Here is an 18,630-nt window from a genome sequence, read left to right on the forward strand (position 1 = left end):
TGTGCAGACTATTTGTATGCGCACGGTTTATCAGCGTCTCATTCTTTGGGGATCAGCCGCTTGATTTCATTTCTTCGTTCCCAGAATAACATTTCAAAACATTTCTCAACAGCCCTTCTCATTAAAATGTCAGCACGTCTCAGAAAGGATATTTTGTGGAATAAAAGTCACGCTAATCAATGTTAAACCAAAATACAACGGGAGTAGTACTCCACAGTGAGGCACTGTTCATACACCACAATACGGAGATTCGAAACCTGGACCTCTGTACAGTGAAGTCTTTGAGTTTCACTTTTTACACTGAACTACTGAGATGAATGAAGTACCGTATTCCGCGATAAATAAAATATATTAAGTTATTTATTATATTACTATGTCTTCTACGACAGTGCTATCATTATTGTGAGAGGATGTTTACTTCTGTATAAAAATGACAATATAATCACTTGCACAGCAGCTCTCCGAACACTGGTAGCAGTAATCTAATCTCCCCGAGGATTAACCTCTACTTCTGAGAGCAGGATATTCTCTCATAAACCTTTAATAAATCTGAAACACATGAACCTAGGGACACATGCAAACCTCAATCTGGCTCACTTTTGCTGCAAATAAAAGCATTTAGCACTTGGCGCTGACCAAATTCACTGCACGAACAGCGACAACAAGCAATTCAATATTTCTTGTCACCACGATAAATTGACTGAGACAGAGTGAATATACGATGTCGTGTGAAAGAGAAATCTCTGGTGTGCAGTGCACCTGAAAAGTGGAAACAATGACTCATCATTATGAAGTAGAAAACAGGACAGTGTGAATTCTCTGTTGAGTTGATGATTTTTTTTGAACATTGCAAAAAAAGAAAAAGAAAAAAAGTGAGTCCCAAAAATGAAAAATCAAATTCGACCAGAACGGTGAATGGTAAAAGGTGTGCTTTGCACTTGTACAGATTTATTTACACCATGTTATCCAAAGCGCTTTACCAAGCCTCAAATATCCAGTGCCAGAGATAGAAATCTCAAACTATATGGTTGTGCAACATCTTTTTAAGGAAGTGCAAAGAATTAAATTGAATTCATCAGGGGTCCAAGTAACATTTAGGAAAACGGTACCTATCATTTAACCAGAGTGTTGGCAAAACAAGTTTGTCATCTTCTTGAGTTCCCATTTAATTCATTTGTGGTGACTCAGTCTGAACATAGGGTGGCACACACGCAATGATGTACAGGAATGTCTTTGACAGAAGAACAAGAAAACCCACAAAGAAGTAATAAAGATGGCCTACCGAATATTGTAGCGTTGTGTGCTAAACTGTTAAAAAAAAGTCAAATAAACCAAAAAGCAAATACAAAACATAGGCGAATGTCCAGAACAGGCTGCAGTGCGACCCCCGCCCATTGCAAATCTCTGCGGTGATCGAAGCCTTTTACCTGGATTGAGCGGCGACAAAGCGAGATACAAATACTAAGGCGAATGCTTGTGCATTGACCCACTTTTTATTATTATGTAATCAGCAAGCGCGAATGAAAATGCACAAGTGCTTCAACGGCCATGCTAAGTGGCAGCCCAGCTCACAGACATTAGTGCCAACCATCAAAGGCAACGCATGCAAATTGAAAATAGGTCTAAACTTGTTCCTTTCACAACCGATTTTCATAAAGCTTACCGGTACTTACACCAAAGTGCGTGCTATCTATACAAAAAAAATGTATCCTAGATATCCGTTGTTTGATTGTTTTTGTGAGATTCATGAACAATCAAAGTGGCAAGACTTTGCTCGTACGAGTTTTAACATTGCTTTATATGTTATATCTACCTATTTGCATGTCTCTGGTTCCCAGAATGCATTGTGTGGTGCAATGCATTTAATGAATGAAGTTACATTAATATTAATCCATTAATCCTTGTCATAAGTGCTTGTGGTACCAGTAGCCATGTTTAACACATTTATGATTCATGTTGCACTGTTTATTAAATCATATACATACTGTATATGGATCGAGCAAACACTTTTTGTTCTGTCGCCCATTCTTCAGCTGGTCAGCCTTCTTGTGAAGAGGACAATCAGCTTCCCCATTCATACATTAAGGCTTGCGATGACTCAACTGGGATGCAGTGTTCTGGAACTGCCCGTTCCCAGCATGATTGAGGAACACAAGTGCACCAAAGTGACTGTAAACTACAGTGTACAAATGTTGAGGCCACGACCAGACTGGCATCAGTGACGAAATGGATTCGATGATACGAGTAGGCTATAAAGCAAGCAAAGTCGTGGGCGACCAAAGCGAGGGTCCTGAAAACGTTGGGGGTAAAAAGACGGACGGGCCTTCCGCTGAGAAGGGAAGTCTCTTTCAGAGGCTGTAGAGCGAAGCAGCAACTGGTTGCAGATCAAGCCAAAGGACTTTAACAAGGATGCAAGCTAACTGCTGAGGGAGATCAACAGAGGAGGTCACACCGAGGGCGCCAGGCTCTGCTGTTTAGCCCTCTGGAGGTATTGTGGGTCTAAATCAAGAAAACACTCAGGAGGAGGATGTCCAGCTGATTACTCCAATGACATTTTACCCATCTCTCACTCAAGACACCAACCAAGACACTGTGCTGATTATTGGAGGGATTGTACCATTAAATCTTATAACCTCGGCTTTGGCTTAGATGAAAGAACCCAAGACATGGAGATTCTAAAATGCAATTTGCATGCTGGTTTTTCATCAAGCTTTAACCTGTGGCCTCAAATATCATTCCAAGAATAATGTGACAAATCTCAGCCAACACCAAGAAGGTCTGATTGCAAAATCATTCTTAAAATTATGACATGAGTTTGATAATACAACGCAGCAGACGGATGTATATGTTTGAAAATGTACGATACTGAAAGCAAATAGGTGAAATATCTATCCCGACAGTGTACTCCAAAGGGGATCGTGTTTTATGAAGAGTGGTCCTTGTTTAATGTTAGGCTCATATTTGCCATCAGTCTTTTTTATCACGCATTACACCATAGTCTACAGTACGCAAATGACGGATTCAACACAAAAAGCAAGAACCACAGGTGGATAGACTACTAAAATGTCATTCACTGGAGTAAAGTCAAGATTACCTGGCTGTTTAACCTATTTGTCACTCTACTCCAAATTAACTGACAGCTCTTTCATACTTTAGTTGTCTACTTGTATTTTGCCTGAAATATCATGCAGGTTACTTCTCATGCTGAGAGAATGAAAACACAGCAATATCCTATGTGGTTCACTCCAAAAAACTCATGACACCTTCCAAAAAGAAGACACCTGGTGTAAGAAGCAAACCAGAATTGAGCACTAAGGCCTGAAAAATGCATTCTAAAAATAAATAAACAAATAAATAAATCCTCACTTTTGCTTGCGCAAAGACATTCCATTTCCCAGAAAGATTGATACAAGCCTGCATGAATGTTCTGAATCTATTTGCTGCATCACATCTTTTGAAGAAAATGTTTTCTTCATCTTTTTAGATTTGAGACCAGAGATGAAGACAAACAGTCAGGTCCTGGTCGAGCTCAATTGTTATTTCATATGAATGTGATTTAAACATTTGCTTCCGAGTAAGAGTAATGCATTTTCGATTAGGACACTTTTGAATTGGTTCCATGGTTGCCTCTGTTTGCCAGGACAAGTAAGGCAGCGAAAATAGGCCGTGATGCAAGACAAAAAAAATAAATAAATAGAATCACACCTCCTCGGAAATGGACAGCTCTTTCTTCTGTCATGAGCAAACTGCCGTCCAGAGACTTCCTCTGGTATGGACGATTAATGAAGTGGTGACTCATCAAGGAAATCCATCTGCACCTTGGCAATATTAATGAACTACTAAGACCCAGACATGGCGCATCTACTGAGGCTCCACTTATGGCTTACAACATGCTGAGGAAGCAGGACTGCCTTTGTTTCCAATGGGCCAGCCTTTAATGATGACAAAGTGAACTTTTCAATCTCCGAGAGTGCACTCTAGCCAATAATATGAGCACTACAAATAGGAAGTTTGTCCCTTGTCATAAGGACCTATTTCGATGTTGTGATCTATTATAGACTCATCATGGGGAATCAGATTTTTTTCAGAGAAAAGAGGCCACAATCTCTTCGCAAAAACTAATCCCATAATACACATCACATATTTTATATGGCTCTATATTGTAGAATGACTAGTAACAAATAACGCCTTCCCCTTGTGTGATTTGAATATGTGTGATTACATGTCGCTAAATCACCCCCCCCCCCCCCCGCCCCCATTCAGCATTGTACAGTTGCTTTCCATTTCCACATCACGGGCATGTTTTTTGATGATAATATGTAATGGATGGATCATATAATTTGGGGTTTATGTTATCATAGCATCATACACTATGGTATAGTATATACAGTACAGCAGTTCGCTCTTCTGCGGTTTAACTAAATGCAATGTTTTGTTACAAAGCTTAAAGTGATGTGTTGCAACTTGGGTAAAAAAAAAAAATGAACACGTCGCAAGCACGGTCCAGTGAAGTGAGTGATTATTTTTTGCTAACATACAGTACATATTGTATGTAGTTGATCAAAACACAAATGTCAGTCAATAATGTGCAATAAACCTTTCTGATGCCTGAAAGGACTGGAACAAAGAAAAATCACTCCTTTTCTCATGTAACACAATCCCATTTCCCATGATCACTTCATTTTTCTTTTCATCCTCTTTGTGTTTACTTAATTCAATTTTACATGCCCTGAATAATATGTGGGTATCGAACCCAGGACCTCTGCACTGGACTCTGTGAGGTTTAAGCGCTAACCACGAGACCAACGTGCCCATCAATCAAACTTTATTTATATAGCAATTTCCATACATAAAAGTACAACTCACAGACCTGTGCAATTAAAACATGAAAAATACAATATAAAAAGTGCACTTCCCCCAATATACACAGAAACATATTCCCAGAAGCATGCCTCTGCTCACAGACAAACATACAAAACACCCACACATTTGCAGGTTCACACTACAGATGATCCGAGTATCAGTCTGAGTGTGTGTATGTGTGTATGATGGTGGTGGTGGTGATGGTGAGGGGCAGGGGGAGTGTTGTAGGTGTATGGAGGGTAGGGGTGACCTACACACACAAGGTCTTGTTCGCTGCCCTTAAGCAATTATTCAACATCATTTTGGCTTTTCAGAGCGTTTAAATATTCTCAATATGCGCTTGGATGTGTGTGCATGTCTGTGTCAGACAATAAATGAACCATTACTGATGGGACATATTATATGCTTGTTGGTGTCATTAGTTCAGTCACTAATAGTTGCCCACTCGGAGGCGTGCTGTTTGATGTGTAAGTTAAGCACAAGTAAGCGGACATTGTCTTTCGAGGTCAAATAGCAATTTAGAGGCCAAACAATCCATGATATGCTCCACATGGAATACTGTTTCGCTTGAGTACTGCACCGTTGGTGGCCGAAACGTGCAAGTGGGTTCCCCATATGACAGAGAAAGCTTTTTTAAACATAGTTCCAAATGCTGGGTTTCATGAAAGCCATAATGCAACTGTGCTAAAGCCTGCAAAGCAGGCATGTCCAGCTCCGGGCATGTAGGGCCACTGTCCTGCCTGCTTTCCAGCTCTCCTGGCCGCAACACACCTGATTCAGGTGATCAGCTCATCAGCAGCTCTGAAGCAGCATTAGAACGATCATGAGTATTTGAATCAGGTGTGTTGCTCCTGGGAGAGCTGGAAAACATCCCCTGTTGTAAAGAGTAAACATACATTTATTCGCATGTTTCATTCATTTTCCAATCCGCTTTATCCTCACAAGGGTCGCGGAGGGTGCTGGAGCCTATCCCAGCTCTCTTCGGGCAGTAGGCTGGGGACACCCTGAACCGGTTGCCAACCAATCGCAGGGCACACAGAGACAAACAACCATCCGCGCTCACACTCACACCTAGGGACAATTTCGAGTGTTCAATCAGCTTGCTATGCATGTTTTTGGAATGTGGGAGGAAACCGGAGTACTCGGAGAAAACCCACGCAGGCCCGGGAAGAGCATGCAAACTCCCCACAGGGAGGCCGGAGCTGGGACTGAACATGGTACCTCTTCACTGTGAGGTCGATGCGCTAACCACTGGAACACCGGGCCGCCATTTCTTTGCACAGTACATTCAAATATGTCAACCCTCTACAATGTTTTGTGGAAATGTTTCTTTTTTATGTCATCTAACTGACCAACCAGCCAACACAGTAAACAAATCAGAAAAATGCATTGTCACTAGAGAAACCATTTTCTGTACCATAATACTATATACTGTAAAACACATTCTCAACAGAAGACATACAGATCCTTATCAAAAGGTGATGGTTGCTTGTTGTGTGCCACCCCTGCTAATAAGCCAGCTAATGAAATAACAAACCATCAACTAAGAAACATTACCGGTATTTGAAATAATAACTTTGTAATAATGCTCAGTTTAGATTGACATCAGAACATATTGATTATTAATTATTATTGTTTTTTTTATTATTGCCCTTCGGAGTCCTCACTGTGCTGCCTGTTTCGTTTACTTTTCACCATATTTTAACTCAGCCCAGTTCGCCATGGTGCGGTTTAGGATGGTAAATGGGCTTGTGCTTTCGCTGCGGGGAGTGTGAAACCAAACACACAAACAATTTAGAATCTCTTTCTGAGCTGGATTTTAAAAGCCACTTTTATGTTCTTTAAGAGACTACACTGTCTGGGTCCAACTTTGAAATAGTATAAGATTGCAGCTGACTGCCCAACAGCAAGTGGAAGAAATTAATACTGTGCTGATTGGTTATTTTCATATCTTTCACAAATTAGGACAATAGAAACACAAAGATGAATTGGTCAAAGCATTACATCTCTCTACGAGTTGTCATTGTATTTTACTGCAGTGGTACATAATGTTACACAAGCCACAGAGATATTGGTTGATGGATACGCACGGTCACCGCTTTGTTAAGACACACAATAAAATAGCCATGTTTGTTTGACCTACAATAGACTACCTCCACTCAGCCAGTCATCCTTTCATCCTTAAGGAGGGAGCTATTGGAATAAAGGTGGCGGGCTGACAGCTCGACGGATGAGATAGCCGTGTCTAATCCCCTTCCAAAGAGAGCTTCATTGTAAAGATCGGGCTCAAGTAGGAAAAGACGCATTGAGCATGAAGCATTGTGCTTTGCAAAGCCATCACCAGACAGGTTTGGTCTTCTCTTTGACAGCTGTAGGGATTAAAGAGTAGTCCACCGTAAATGGCTTGAATTGTTGGAATAAGACTTCTTCACAATCACTAAAAAATAATGGCAGGACACAATGAGGCATATTCGTGGACAGTGGGTCAGAGTGGGTGAGGTCCAAACTCTAACCATCGAGCATAAGCTCGACAAACTTAAGAATGATTAAAAATTGCTGAGCGCCAAGTGGTGCTGCTCACTTCTGCAGTTTGTTGACGGCGTTTTGTTGTGTGCTTCAAAATGCTGTAGCTCCACTCAATAATCTGCGATCACGCACAGGCATGCTATATTACTCCCACATGGGATAGAGGCCGAGAACTGAGCACAAATCACAGCCAAGTGACAAATTTAGCATAACATAGAGAGGGTGTGACACTTTAGGTGAAAACATGTTGATATTTATGTCAATGAGAATTCAATCACATCTGACAACAAAGAGTCGTGTGTTTGTTGGCCAAGCTCCTCCCAAATACAGCCAGCCCTTGTATCAAAAATGGAAGCCATTGAACCTTCAATTTAAAATCGGAAAACTTTTCAGTTAAGAAATGTGCGCTCGATTAACAGTCCAGGACAATAAATTGAGGTTTGTGATGGGGACAAAGCTGAGTAACACTCTCACTTCAAGCTGCACTTTGTTGTAAATGAATAGATATCATGTCTACATAATTTTATTTTTCTTTCTAATTTGTTCCAGGCCTGGATCATTCAGTGGCATATTGGTCGGTGTCATTTGCTATGGCTTTCTAATCATTTGTGGTCAATACAGCATGTCTAATCACATCACACAGGATGTTTAATCACCTCAGGAGACCTACACAATTAAATGTCATCCCCTGCACAGTGAACTTGAATAACTCACCACATCAGCGCAACTTTGATGACATATACAACATGTAAAGGATTTGGTTTTCACATGACGTCAATTTAATCTTTTACAAGTGTAACAGTGGACGGGGCTCTCTAACCCCTCATCAAATGTGCTTCTTATCCATAAAGATGACTAGCCTGCTGTTCCTCAGACAAATAAAGACGCCTCGCGTGGAGGTGGTACACAAAATTTCACTAGCCCTATGAAAACGCTGATTGCAACAGATGGACCAATAGGATATATTGTGGGGTCAAGCCTGTCTCATCTACAAGTGAGTCAGGGACAAGAAATAGGGGTTGAAGTGACCTATATTTGTTGATCCACCGTGTTCGTAGACCACCCTTGTCGTCAGTCCTGTTAACGCATGTCAGGAAGACAGCAACGAGTCATAACAGTCTTTTATGCAAATTAGTGGTCAGTCATTGATTAGACATTCTGTATTTCTGTCCAGATTGTGTAAAAAAAAAACCCAACCTCATCAAAATTAAGTTGAAAATGACAGGATAAAAAGAATGTAATAGACATTGCAAAGTCAGCTGTGTGGATGTGAGGGGACTTGCATCTTGCCTCGAATTGCACCCATCAATCATTGTGTGGATATTTACTGTAGGTACACCCATCCATTCTCTTCACCCCTTATCCTGATATACCAGCTGACTTTGGTCGAATGGCGGTATATAAATATTATTTTATTGGGCCTTCATCATGCGATTTAAAGCTTTCCACAGATACCCTGTAACTATGGGAAAATATATAGATGATTATATATTAGATTTGACACAATAGCGACCTCATTTCTTGTGAGGCTAACCCGGAAGTAAGACGCATGGCTGACTAAAACCCGGCTCTAACCATGTCGCTGCCACGTACGTCCCTGTCATGAATTCGCCATAAAACCGTCCGCCGTGCACACCCTGACACAGTAAATAGTAATAATGATGGAAGAACATATTGTTGGATCCAGAGTCAAGTGGAAATTTTTCCGCAGAATTGATGTACTACTCATCCATGCACATGGTGATGTGGGTAACAGGTAAGTTTAGATTTTTTTTATACAACTAAATACGTCTGACACATCATGCTTGAGAACAGAGCTAAAGTTAGTGCATTAATATATGTGTTATCATATTATATCATAATTTAGCTAATCTATTTACAGCTCTTTAATGGTGGTAATTGCACCAGTTTTAAGGTTCAATCTCCCAGCCAATCCAATTTTGTACTGGCCAAGGTTCATCAGACATTCCTCACAGAAATGACGATCACATACAAACAACGGCTGAATAGTCTGTCGCCAGGGAGGCCGGTAACGCTCATAGCACCCATTTCCAAGATATGCTTTTCGGACATCCTGCTATTCTGCTGTCTACTCGGCGTGCGTTTACGTAGAAAAAAAATTGAAAAAGCGGAGTTCCAGCTGGGGAGGGGAAGCTGCTCGGAGCATTCCTTCATCGGATATGCATGTACAGGTGAGTGCACCGAGGTGGAAACATTTCAGAGCTGAGGAGGTCCAGTGGATTTCAAGCCTCGCTCGTCGGGGCGTTCTTCTGGCTGATCGAGAAAGCGGGTATGTATTTAGTGTGCAGAGGTGGTACGAGGGTTGTTCCTCGATCTGTCTTTTACGTATAAGATCGAGGACCCAATCGATTTCTTGAATTGGGCGTGCTGTTGCTTACAGAACAGGAGTAGCAGGAATGCTCAGAGATGGGTAAACGGGGAAAACACAACTTTCTGGGTGATTTTGGCAAGGAATTACTATTTTAATATGGCTAAAAAGCTGAATAAAGTTGATTTTACATGATAAAGACGCCTTAAAGTCTTGAATGTCTTTAAGCTATATATATATATATATATATATATATATATATATATATATATATATATATAATAAAACCAAAACTAAATGACAAACAAGGAAAGAAGTAATAGTAAGCAATGTAATACGACTATTACTATCGCACTTTTACTGTAATATTATAAGGAAATCTTTTATGGTCTATATTTTTTCCAGATGAGACTGTAGAACACTGTTGCACTGTGACCAAGAGGCCTAAATTAATGAAAGCCAACAAGAATGAGAAGACAGAAAATATAAATGTATTGCATTTGAGCTGATTATAAACAATCCCAACATTTGTGTGTCAAGTAATTTTTTTGTGCAAACCTCTCCAGATCGAAGCTGGACTCCTTCCTGTGGCAACGGATGGTCACAACTCGGTGTCCTTCACTCCTCGCATCCTGGTTTACCATCCACTGTGTGGGATTACTGGGACGTGCCCCGAGGAACATCACTCCTTCTCTCAATTTCACTCTGTGGGGGAAGAATGACATCTTTATTGTTTTGTACAGTATAATGTTGGTTTACTTGTATCAAAGCAGAATCTTTTATCCAGGCATAGGTGCTAGGCGCACAGAGCAAATGATTCTATCCAGCGATGCATTATCTAGATGGTTGTTTGCCTATAAAAGCTGTCCCAGAGGCTTCTGAAGCGTCTTAACATCCTATTTGATGCATGTTTTTACATGTGTTTCAATAGCCTCATAACCCACCATATGATGCACTTTTATTGATAAGGATGCTCTTGACCAAACAGTAAATTAACTGTGGAAGTAATTGGCAATATTCCCCATTATTTTGCCTTTATTCCCCATTATTTTGCCTTTCACATTATTTAACATTCAGAAATGATTTATGTATGAGCAAGACAATTATAAAATCTATTTTCTTGACAAGGAAAATTCCTGAGGAGGTAACTGTAGTTGCATGTGTTTCCTCCTCACAGGCAGGTTAGTTTCATTATTCTAACTGTACCATAGCTTAGGTGTGTGAATACTGATTACTCTCTCTCTCTCTCTCCCAAAATATATACCCGTATATATATATATATATATATATGATGCATACACACACGCACACACACACACGCACGCATACACATTTCCCAATATGGCTGTTAAATTGGTATCGATTTTTTTCTGTAGTCTTAAATAGTCGTACATTCAACTTGAAGAAGCCTGTAGGAAGCCTGGTATATTGTTTATGAGTTAGGGACAAAAAGTTTTTGGCTAGATTTGAGGATTCGGGGCCACATGAGGCCAGCGGCCTAAGGGCACTTTTACTTTACAGGTTCCTGAACGGCCGAGCGCTGCTCCACCGCATCCTCGCTCGGACTGGCTTCTGTTGTTTCTCCATTACATCAGGCACCAAATCATTTGAGGCGGGATTGGAGCCAGATCAAATTATCTGCGCATTTGTATCGTGCAGGTTTCTGCTATAAGATTTCATAAGTGGGCAAGTCTCGGTTTTGTAGATATATAAATTGCAGTTGCACAATATGGCGATGTCGCAAATTATAGCCCATCAAATGCACATAAGCTTTTTCCGTATTTTCATGACGATAAGACGCACATCAAAGTCTTACATTCCCTCCAAAATGGACGGGGCATCGAATAATGCGGCTCATCTTGTGCATGTACCGAGTTCCAAAATATGTGAATTGGCTGATATTGCGCCAACACATTGCTTATATAGAGGAAAGGTGGACATAACTGAGGACAGCATGCAGACGTTAAAGTGGAAAGGGTGGGCGTGAAAGAGGACGCTGCTTGGCTCTCGACGAAGGCGGACGCTTTTTGCTCAGCTCCTGCCCTCCCCCCACCCTCTCCTTGCTCGCCACTTAGTCTTTATGCTGTCTTTGTCTAACTTTTCCTAGTCTCCTACCGTATTTTAATCCGAAGAACTAAACATGGAATTAGTTGGCTGGTCTCTCGATGCAATCGACAAAATTTTTTCGCCGAATAGAGCAGGCAGTGGGGAGCCTGCTTGCCCTCCGGGGACATTTGCTGCCGGATACACCCTTGATACATGGAGAAAGTGGAGAATGGTGTGCCCGTCAATACTGTCAGTTGAGGATGTGGAATACGTCTATATTATCTGCCTTTTGATAAGAGGTATGCTGCTGTTTGGTGTTGGCAGTGAGGATGTGGAATACGTCTATATTATCTGCCTTTTGATAACAGGTATGCTGCTGTTTGGTGTTGGCAGCTTTCTGTTCTATCGCAAAATTCAACCGACGGAAGCGGCTTTATTGGAAGGGAAGAAGCTGCCGGTCATTCTGGATGGTTTGGCGCGAGTGTCCAACACTCAGACTCAAGTGGTGACTGAGCTCAACCGGTTTTGGAGCAACTCCGTACGATCGACAACAACATTTTTCTTTCCCCTGGATGGAAGTATGCATGGAATCTAGGGCCCCCACCATCACCCCCCTCGTTCTCGGCCATGGACTGATAAGCCGGGACTGTCTTCACGAACAGAGCTCGACGAAGAAGCTATGACCTGTACACGCATACACATACACAACTGGACAATCAGACACTGGGAGGCAAACTGCAGAACGCCGGAGTGGACCACCATCTCACAGCATGGATCATAGACTACCTCACAAATCGGCCGCAGTACGTGAGATTGCAGAGCTGTGAGTCGGACCGGCTTCTCTGCAGCACTGGAGCGCCGCAGCTGTTCATCCTCTACACCTCGAACTTCAGACACGACACTCCAAACTGCCACCTTCAGAAGTTCTCCGATGACTCTGCGATTGTTGGCCTCATTACAGAAGGGGAGGATCGGGAGTACAGGGGACTGACAAAGGACTTTGTGGACTGGTGCCAGCAGAATCTCCTCCAGATCAACCCTAGGAAAACTAAGGAGTTGGTTGTGGATTTCTGCAGGAAAAAGTCCTCACCAGCACCGATGAACATCCAGAGTATGGACATAGAGAGGGTGACCTCCTACAAGTACCTTGGTGTTCTTCTGAACGACAAACTGGACTGGTCTACAAACACGGACACCCTTATTAGGAAAGGACAGAGCCGACTCTTCCTACTCAGAAAACTGAGGTCTTTTGGGGTTCAGGGGTCACTCCTTAAGATGTTCTATAACTCGGTGGTGGCTTCGGCCATCCATTATGGAATTGTCTGCTGGTCAGGCAGCATCTCAGCCCGGGACAGAAAGAGACTGGAGCGACTGGTCAGGAAGGCCAGTTCTGTCCTGGGTTGCTCCCTTGACACTCTGGAGGAGGTGGGCAACAGAAGGATGCTAACTAAGCTAAAAGCTATGATGGCCAGTCCCTCCCACCCCCTCCAGCCCGCCCTGACAGCACTTAGTAGCTCCTTCAGCCAGAGACTGTTACACCCGCGCTGCAAGAAGGAGAGATACCGACGCTCGTTCCTACCGACTGCTGTCAGGCTGATGAATAAAAAATAACAATCATAATAATAATAGGGCGGCCCGGTAGTCCAGTGGTTAGCACGTCGGCTTCACAGCGCAGAGGTACCGGGTTCGATTCCAGCTCCGGCCTCCCTGTGTGGAGTTTGCATGTTCTCCCCGGGCCTGCGTGGGTTTTCTCCGGGTGCTCCGGTTTCCTCCCACATTCCAAAAACATGCGTGGCAGGCTGATTGAACACTCTAACTTGTCCCTCGGTGTAAGTGTGAGTGCGAATGGTTGTTCGTTTCTATGTGCCCTGCGATTGGCTGGCAACCGATTCAGGGTGTCCCCCGCCTACTGCCCGAAGACAGCTGGGATAGGCTCCAGCACCCCCCGCGACCCTAGTGAGGATCAAGCGGCTCGGAAGATGACTGAATGACTAATAATAATAATAATTAAATGATGTGAAGGAAAATCGTAAATAGTACTGCGATTTATCCATTTGTGTTCATATTGTATTTAATTGAAAGATGTTTGTTGTTTTTTTTTCTCTTTCTCCTTTCTTCTTTCTACATACATTCTTGCTGCTGGAGGCTGTAAATTTCCCCAGTGTGGGACGAATAAAGGATATCTTATCTTATTTTATCACCGTCTTCATCACTCTGATTATTTTCTCCCGTGACGTAGTATTATCTGCAGAGCGCATCGGTGACCGTGCAGCTGGTCAGTGTCGCGGTCTCCCCCCCGCCCCCCTTCCCCTGCCCCTTCCCCTTCCCAACCATCCGCCCTCTCATGACATGTTATGTCTTGTGACTTGTTGTAACTGTCATATGCTTATTTATGTGTTTGGGTCTTTTTTTATCCTGGACTTAAATGATCCTCAGAAGAGGATAGTTCGAGCGTGGGTTTTTTTCCCCTCTCCCTACTCTGTGTTTTCCTTTCTGAACTCTGACTGTAAATTTCCCCATTGCGGGACAAATAAATACAACACAATACAACACATGCTGATTTATATAGCGCTTTCACACAGTGGCAGCTGTAACAAAGCACTTAACAAAACAGTTAACATAAAGTCAAATAAATAAACACAACACATAACATAAAACACAGACAGTCGTGCAGTCCTAACCACTTTTCCGTCACACGTGTTGTTGTTTGAAGCAGTTTGAGATGAAAGAGGAGAGAATCAAAGTGTCCTTTAACCAGTGGATCAGAGACATCATGCTCAAAATGTGCACACGTTGGCTACAAGCTAAGTTTCAAAGTCAACAAGTAGCTGTAGCATCCATTTACGAAAAAAGAGATTGAAAAGAGATTGGTTCACTTCTCCTGTCCCATGGAAATCCATTTCAATTCCAAGCGGTGACTCTCGGTTCCAAATACGCATCGGCGCTCTGCGCCAACGCTCCTCTCTCCTCAGCGCCGACTTCTCCACTGAACAAAACGGGGTTGTGAAAAATGTTGCCCATTACAGGCGCAAAAAACACAAGCGCCCCAGGTCTGTCCAGCACCGACAGTCAATGGCGCCGACATTCCTCCCAATCAAAATCTGTGTTGGTACAAGCGTGCTGCCGAGAAGGCGCAACCACCAAGCACAGATACTTCTCCTTTGACGAATGTCGTGGCCAAAAAACGCTGAAAACAGTCCATACCAGGTCCACATGATGAAACAACAAACAACATGCGACAAAACAAAAGACAAAAACAACAAAAAAGCAAGGCTCTTGAAGAGCACTTGCCGAAGGCTGCCTACTCCCGAGTAGCATCTTGAAAGAAAATAATAATAATAATAAATTAATAAAGGATATCTTAATCTTAAAGGCACGCCCCCAGTAGGTGTAAATAGTGCCGGAACGTGTTTCGTGGAAAAAAAATAACTCGAAAATTGCACCGATGAAGAGACACGCTTAAGAAGCACAGTTTAAACTGCAAGCAATCAGTTACCTAGAGGACCAAGGCTATTGAGCAGCTGCAAGAGAATTCAAGATCAATTTATCCATGGTGCTTGGTGCTTTTGTTTTATGAAAGTGCGCCATCTATTCACCCGGCTAAGGACGACCGCGAATTCGGCGGATTACAAGAAAAACCTGGCCATCTTCCACTACGACTGCAGTAAAAAGTGTAATGTTCTACGTTACATTAAATAAAGATGCTTTCTTTGAGATTTTAATCCTTTATTACATCATCAACATGGACGAGGTGCCGCTCATTTGCAACATCCCGGTTAACCATACGGTCGAGAAGAAAAGTCAGAGTACTGTCGTCACGAAAAAAAAAAAAGAAAAGTACCGGTAAGTGGAATCCCAAGATACTTTCAGCCAATGTACCTGTTCTCTTCAGACTGAATATCGACTTTTTCTGAAGCCGAGGAGTCACATTCAAAGCCTTCTAGATGCCAAGCATCATACAGCCCAAGGGGACGGGAAAAGAGGCAACAGCCCACAGAGGGTAAAGAGGGAAGAGATGTTAAAAAGGTAAGAGCGTTCAGTTGACAGTTTAAAGTTACACTCGATCCACCTCTGCGAAAGTGTCAGCAATCATGGGTAAACCTGACAGGGCTTCATCAGCACTGCTGAAAGTCAGAGCCACACTGAGTTGAACAAAGAGAGTAAATCAGGCTACCAAAGGGCAATCAGAGAGCATGGCGCAGTTCACTCTTGAATCTAATGTCAAGGATTTTCATTGCGAACCAATGCAAGAAAACGAAAAACTGTTGAAACACATACTTTTCATACTTCTATCTCTCTGACACCTTCAACTCTCTCTGAACTGTTTCAATAGCCATCCTTGCTTAGAGCTGATTGTACACTTGGAAAGGTTTACTTAATAGTCTTGATATATGAGACTGAACCATGAGACTGTCAGAGAGACGGTTAAAAAAATATACAGAGGAAATCCAGAACAACACAAGACAGAAGGGTATTTCACAAACAGGGTAGCACAATAGTCAGCTCAATGGCCTGCATCCCATGTAACTCAACCGAGCACCACCACCTCACGTGCATTAAGGGATCAGTGACCATTTTCTCTCTACAAATTTTTGACCTGACAAACTATAAAATGTAACATTTTTAAATTGCATTGTTTTTTTTTTGTTTTTTTGTTTTTGTTTGTTTATTGAACATAAAACATATACAGTAATAATTTGACAGAAAATAAGGTAGATAAAAAAGTAAAAAGAAAGAAATCAGTCTTCATTCAACACAGTTATTATGTTCAAGGGAGTAGGATGAAGTAAAAAACGTATCTAGTCCTACCCCGTTATGTGTTTATATCTACTAAATCATTTTTTATATCAATCAGAAAAGAAAACGTAAGAAGTCTCCATTAAGGCTCATACTTTACCCTTAACCGTGATATTTTTACAACTTTTGGTTTGTATCGGGATTATATACATCCTCACCCTGGCACTCTTGTGTCAATTTTCTCTTGTATTCATAATGGATATTTCAATACCTTTCTCTATTTATCAACTTAGTTCTGATTTATCATTTTATTTAATGTTTAGAATTTATCATTTTAACTCTGATTGATGTAGGTTGTTTGTACTTTTTTTTTGAATTTGTTTTTGAACTCAGACAAGCGATTTACTCATTTTTAGGTCCGTTTCGAGATTATTCCGCAGATTAACACCTTTGCTAGATACACTTCTTTGCTTGATGTTTGTTCTTGATTTGAGTTTTTTGAATAAGTTGGTACCTCTTAATTCATAGTTGCTTTCTCGAATTTCTGAATGTTTTGGCAGATCAGGTTATTGTGTGCTTTGTACATTAATTGGGCGATTTTAAAGTCAACCAGGTCATAAATTTCATCGTATTTAATTTGATTAATAGTGGATTTGTGGGTTCCGTATATTTTGATCTATTAATAATTCGAATTGCTTTTTTTTGTAGTTTGAGAACAGGGAATGTGTTTGTTTTGCAGGCATTTCCCCATATTTCCACACAGTAGGTCATATCTGGTAATAATAATGAAGTGTATAATGTGTACAAAGATCTCTTATTTAGCACTTCCTTGGTTTCATAGAGGATCCCTACGGTCTTGGCTATTTTTCTTTTTACGTTATCGATATGTGGTTTCCAACATAGTTTTGAGTCTATTACTAATCCGAGAAACTTGGTTTCATACGCTCTTTCTATTTCAATTGAGTTTACCATAATTTTAGCTTGGTGTTTGATTGGTCTTGTGCCAAAAACAATTAACTTCGATTTTTTCAGGTTAAGTGACAATTTATTTCTGTCGAACCAGTTTTTTAATTTGTTGAATTCGTTTTCTACGGTTGTCAGAAGCTGTTTCAGATTTATTCCAGAACAGTAGAAAGTTGTATCATCAGCAAATAGGACACATTTAAATAGTTTTGAGACCTTGCAGATATCATTTATATATAAGATGAATAGTTTTGGACCAAGCACTGACCCCTGAGGAACTCCGTGAGTGATTTTCAGTTGATTCGTTTTTTTATTGTTGAGTTGCACGTACTATCTGTTTTCTAAATAACTTTTTATCCATTTGTAAGCTACACCTCTAATTCCATATCTTTCTAGTTTTTTCAGTAATATACTGTGATCTATTGTGTCAAAAGCTTTTTTTTTTAGATCTAGGAAAACCCCAACAGTAAATTCTTTGTTGTCTATATTAGTGGCTATTGCTTCCACAAACTCCATAACTGCCATTGAGGTGGTCTGTTTGTTCTCGGGATCGAATGGCTTATAGTCAATATCTTCAAAGGGTTGGAAGTTCATGTTTTTGGGATGTGAATTTCCCGCTCCCACGCGGTCGTCGATGGCTCCCTCACGGCCGTCGTTGGTTCCCTCGCTGTCGTCGCTCGCTCTCTCGCCGTCATCACTGGGTCCCTCGTGGTCGCTGGCTCCCTTGCGGTCGTCACTGACTCCCTCACGCTCGCCGGCTGGCTGCCTCCCGGCTCTCTCACGCGCGCTGGCTGGTTGTCTCCCGGCTGCTTCAGGCTCGCTGTCTCCCGGCTCCCTCGCGGTCACTGGCTCCCCTGCAGTCGTCGCTCGTTTCCTATTAGGTCTGTGGCTCCCTTGCGGTCGTCGTTGGCTTCCTCACGGTGGTCGCAGGCTGGTTGTCTCCCGGCTTCCTCACGGTCACTGGCTTCCCTGCAGTCGTCGCTGGCTTCCTCGCGGTCATCACTGGCTCCCTCACGGTCAGTCGTCGCTGGCTCCCTCGTGGTCGGTTGGTCTTGAAAAAGTTATTGTCCGGGTCCAAGTTGTTCTCAGGGTCAAACGTCTTGTGGTCAGTAGGGTTGGAAGTCATCAAAGGGTTGGAAGGGTCATCAAAGGATTCGAAGTCCATG

The 18,630-nt window shown here is 42.0% G+C and overlaps 1 protein-coding gene across 1 annotated transcript in view; it reads right to left on the reverse strand.

Annotated features, from left to right (window-relative positions):
- si:dkeyp-14d3.1 (transmembrane protein 132C) overlaps positions 1 to 18,630 on the reverse strand; it is a 123,264-nt gene that overhangs the window by 63,027 nt on the left and 41,607 nt on the right. The window contains exon 3 of the mRNA XM_052068003.1: positions 10,277 to 10,423. Within this exon, the coding sequence (XP_051923963.1) occupies positions 10,277 to 10,423 (147 nt within the window). The remainder of the gene's footprint in view (positions 1 to 10,276; positions 10,424 to 18,630) is intronic.

Source organism: Hippocampus zosterae, chromosome 6, assembly GCF_025434085.1.
Source record: "Hippocampus zosterae strain Florida chromosome 6, ASM2543408v3, whole genome shotgun sequence".
NCBI lineage: Eukaryota > Metazoa > Chordata > Actinopteri > Syngnathiformes > Syngnathidae > Hippocampus > Hippocampus zosterae.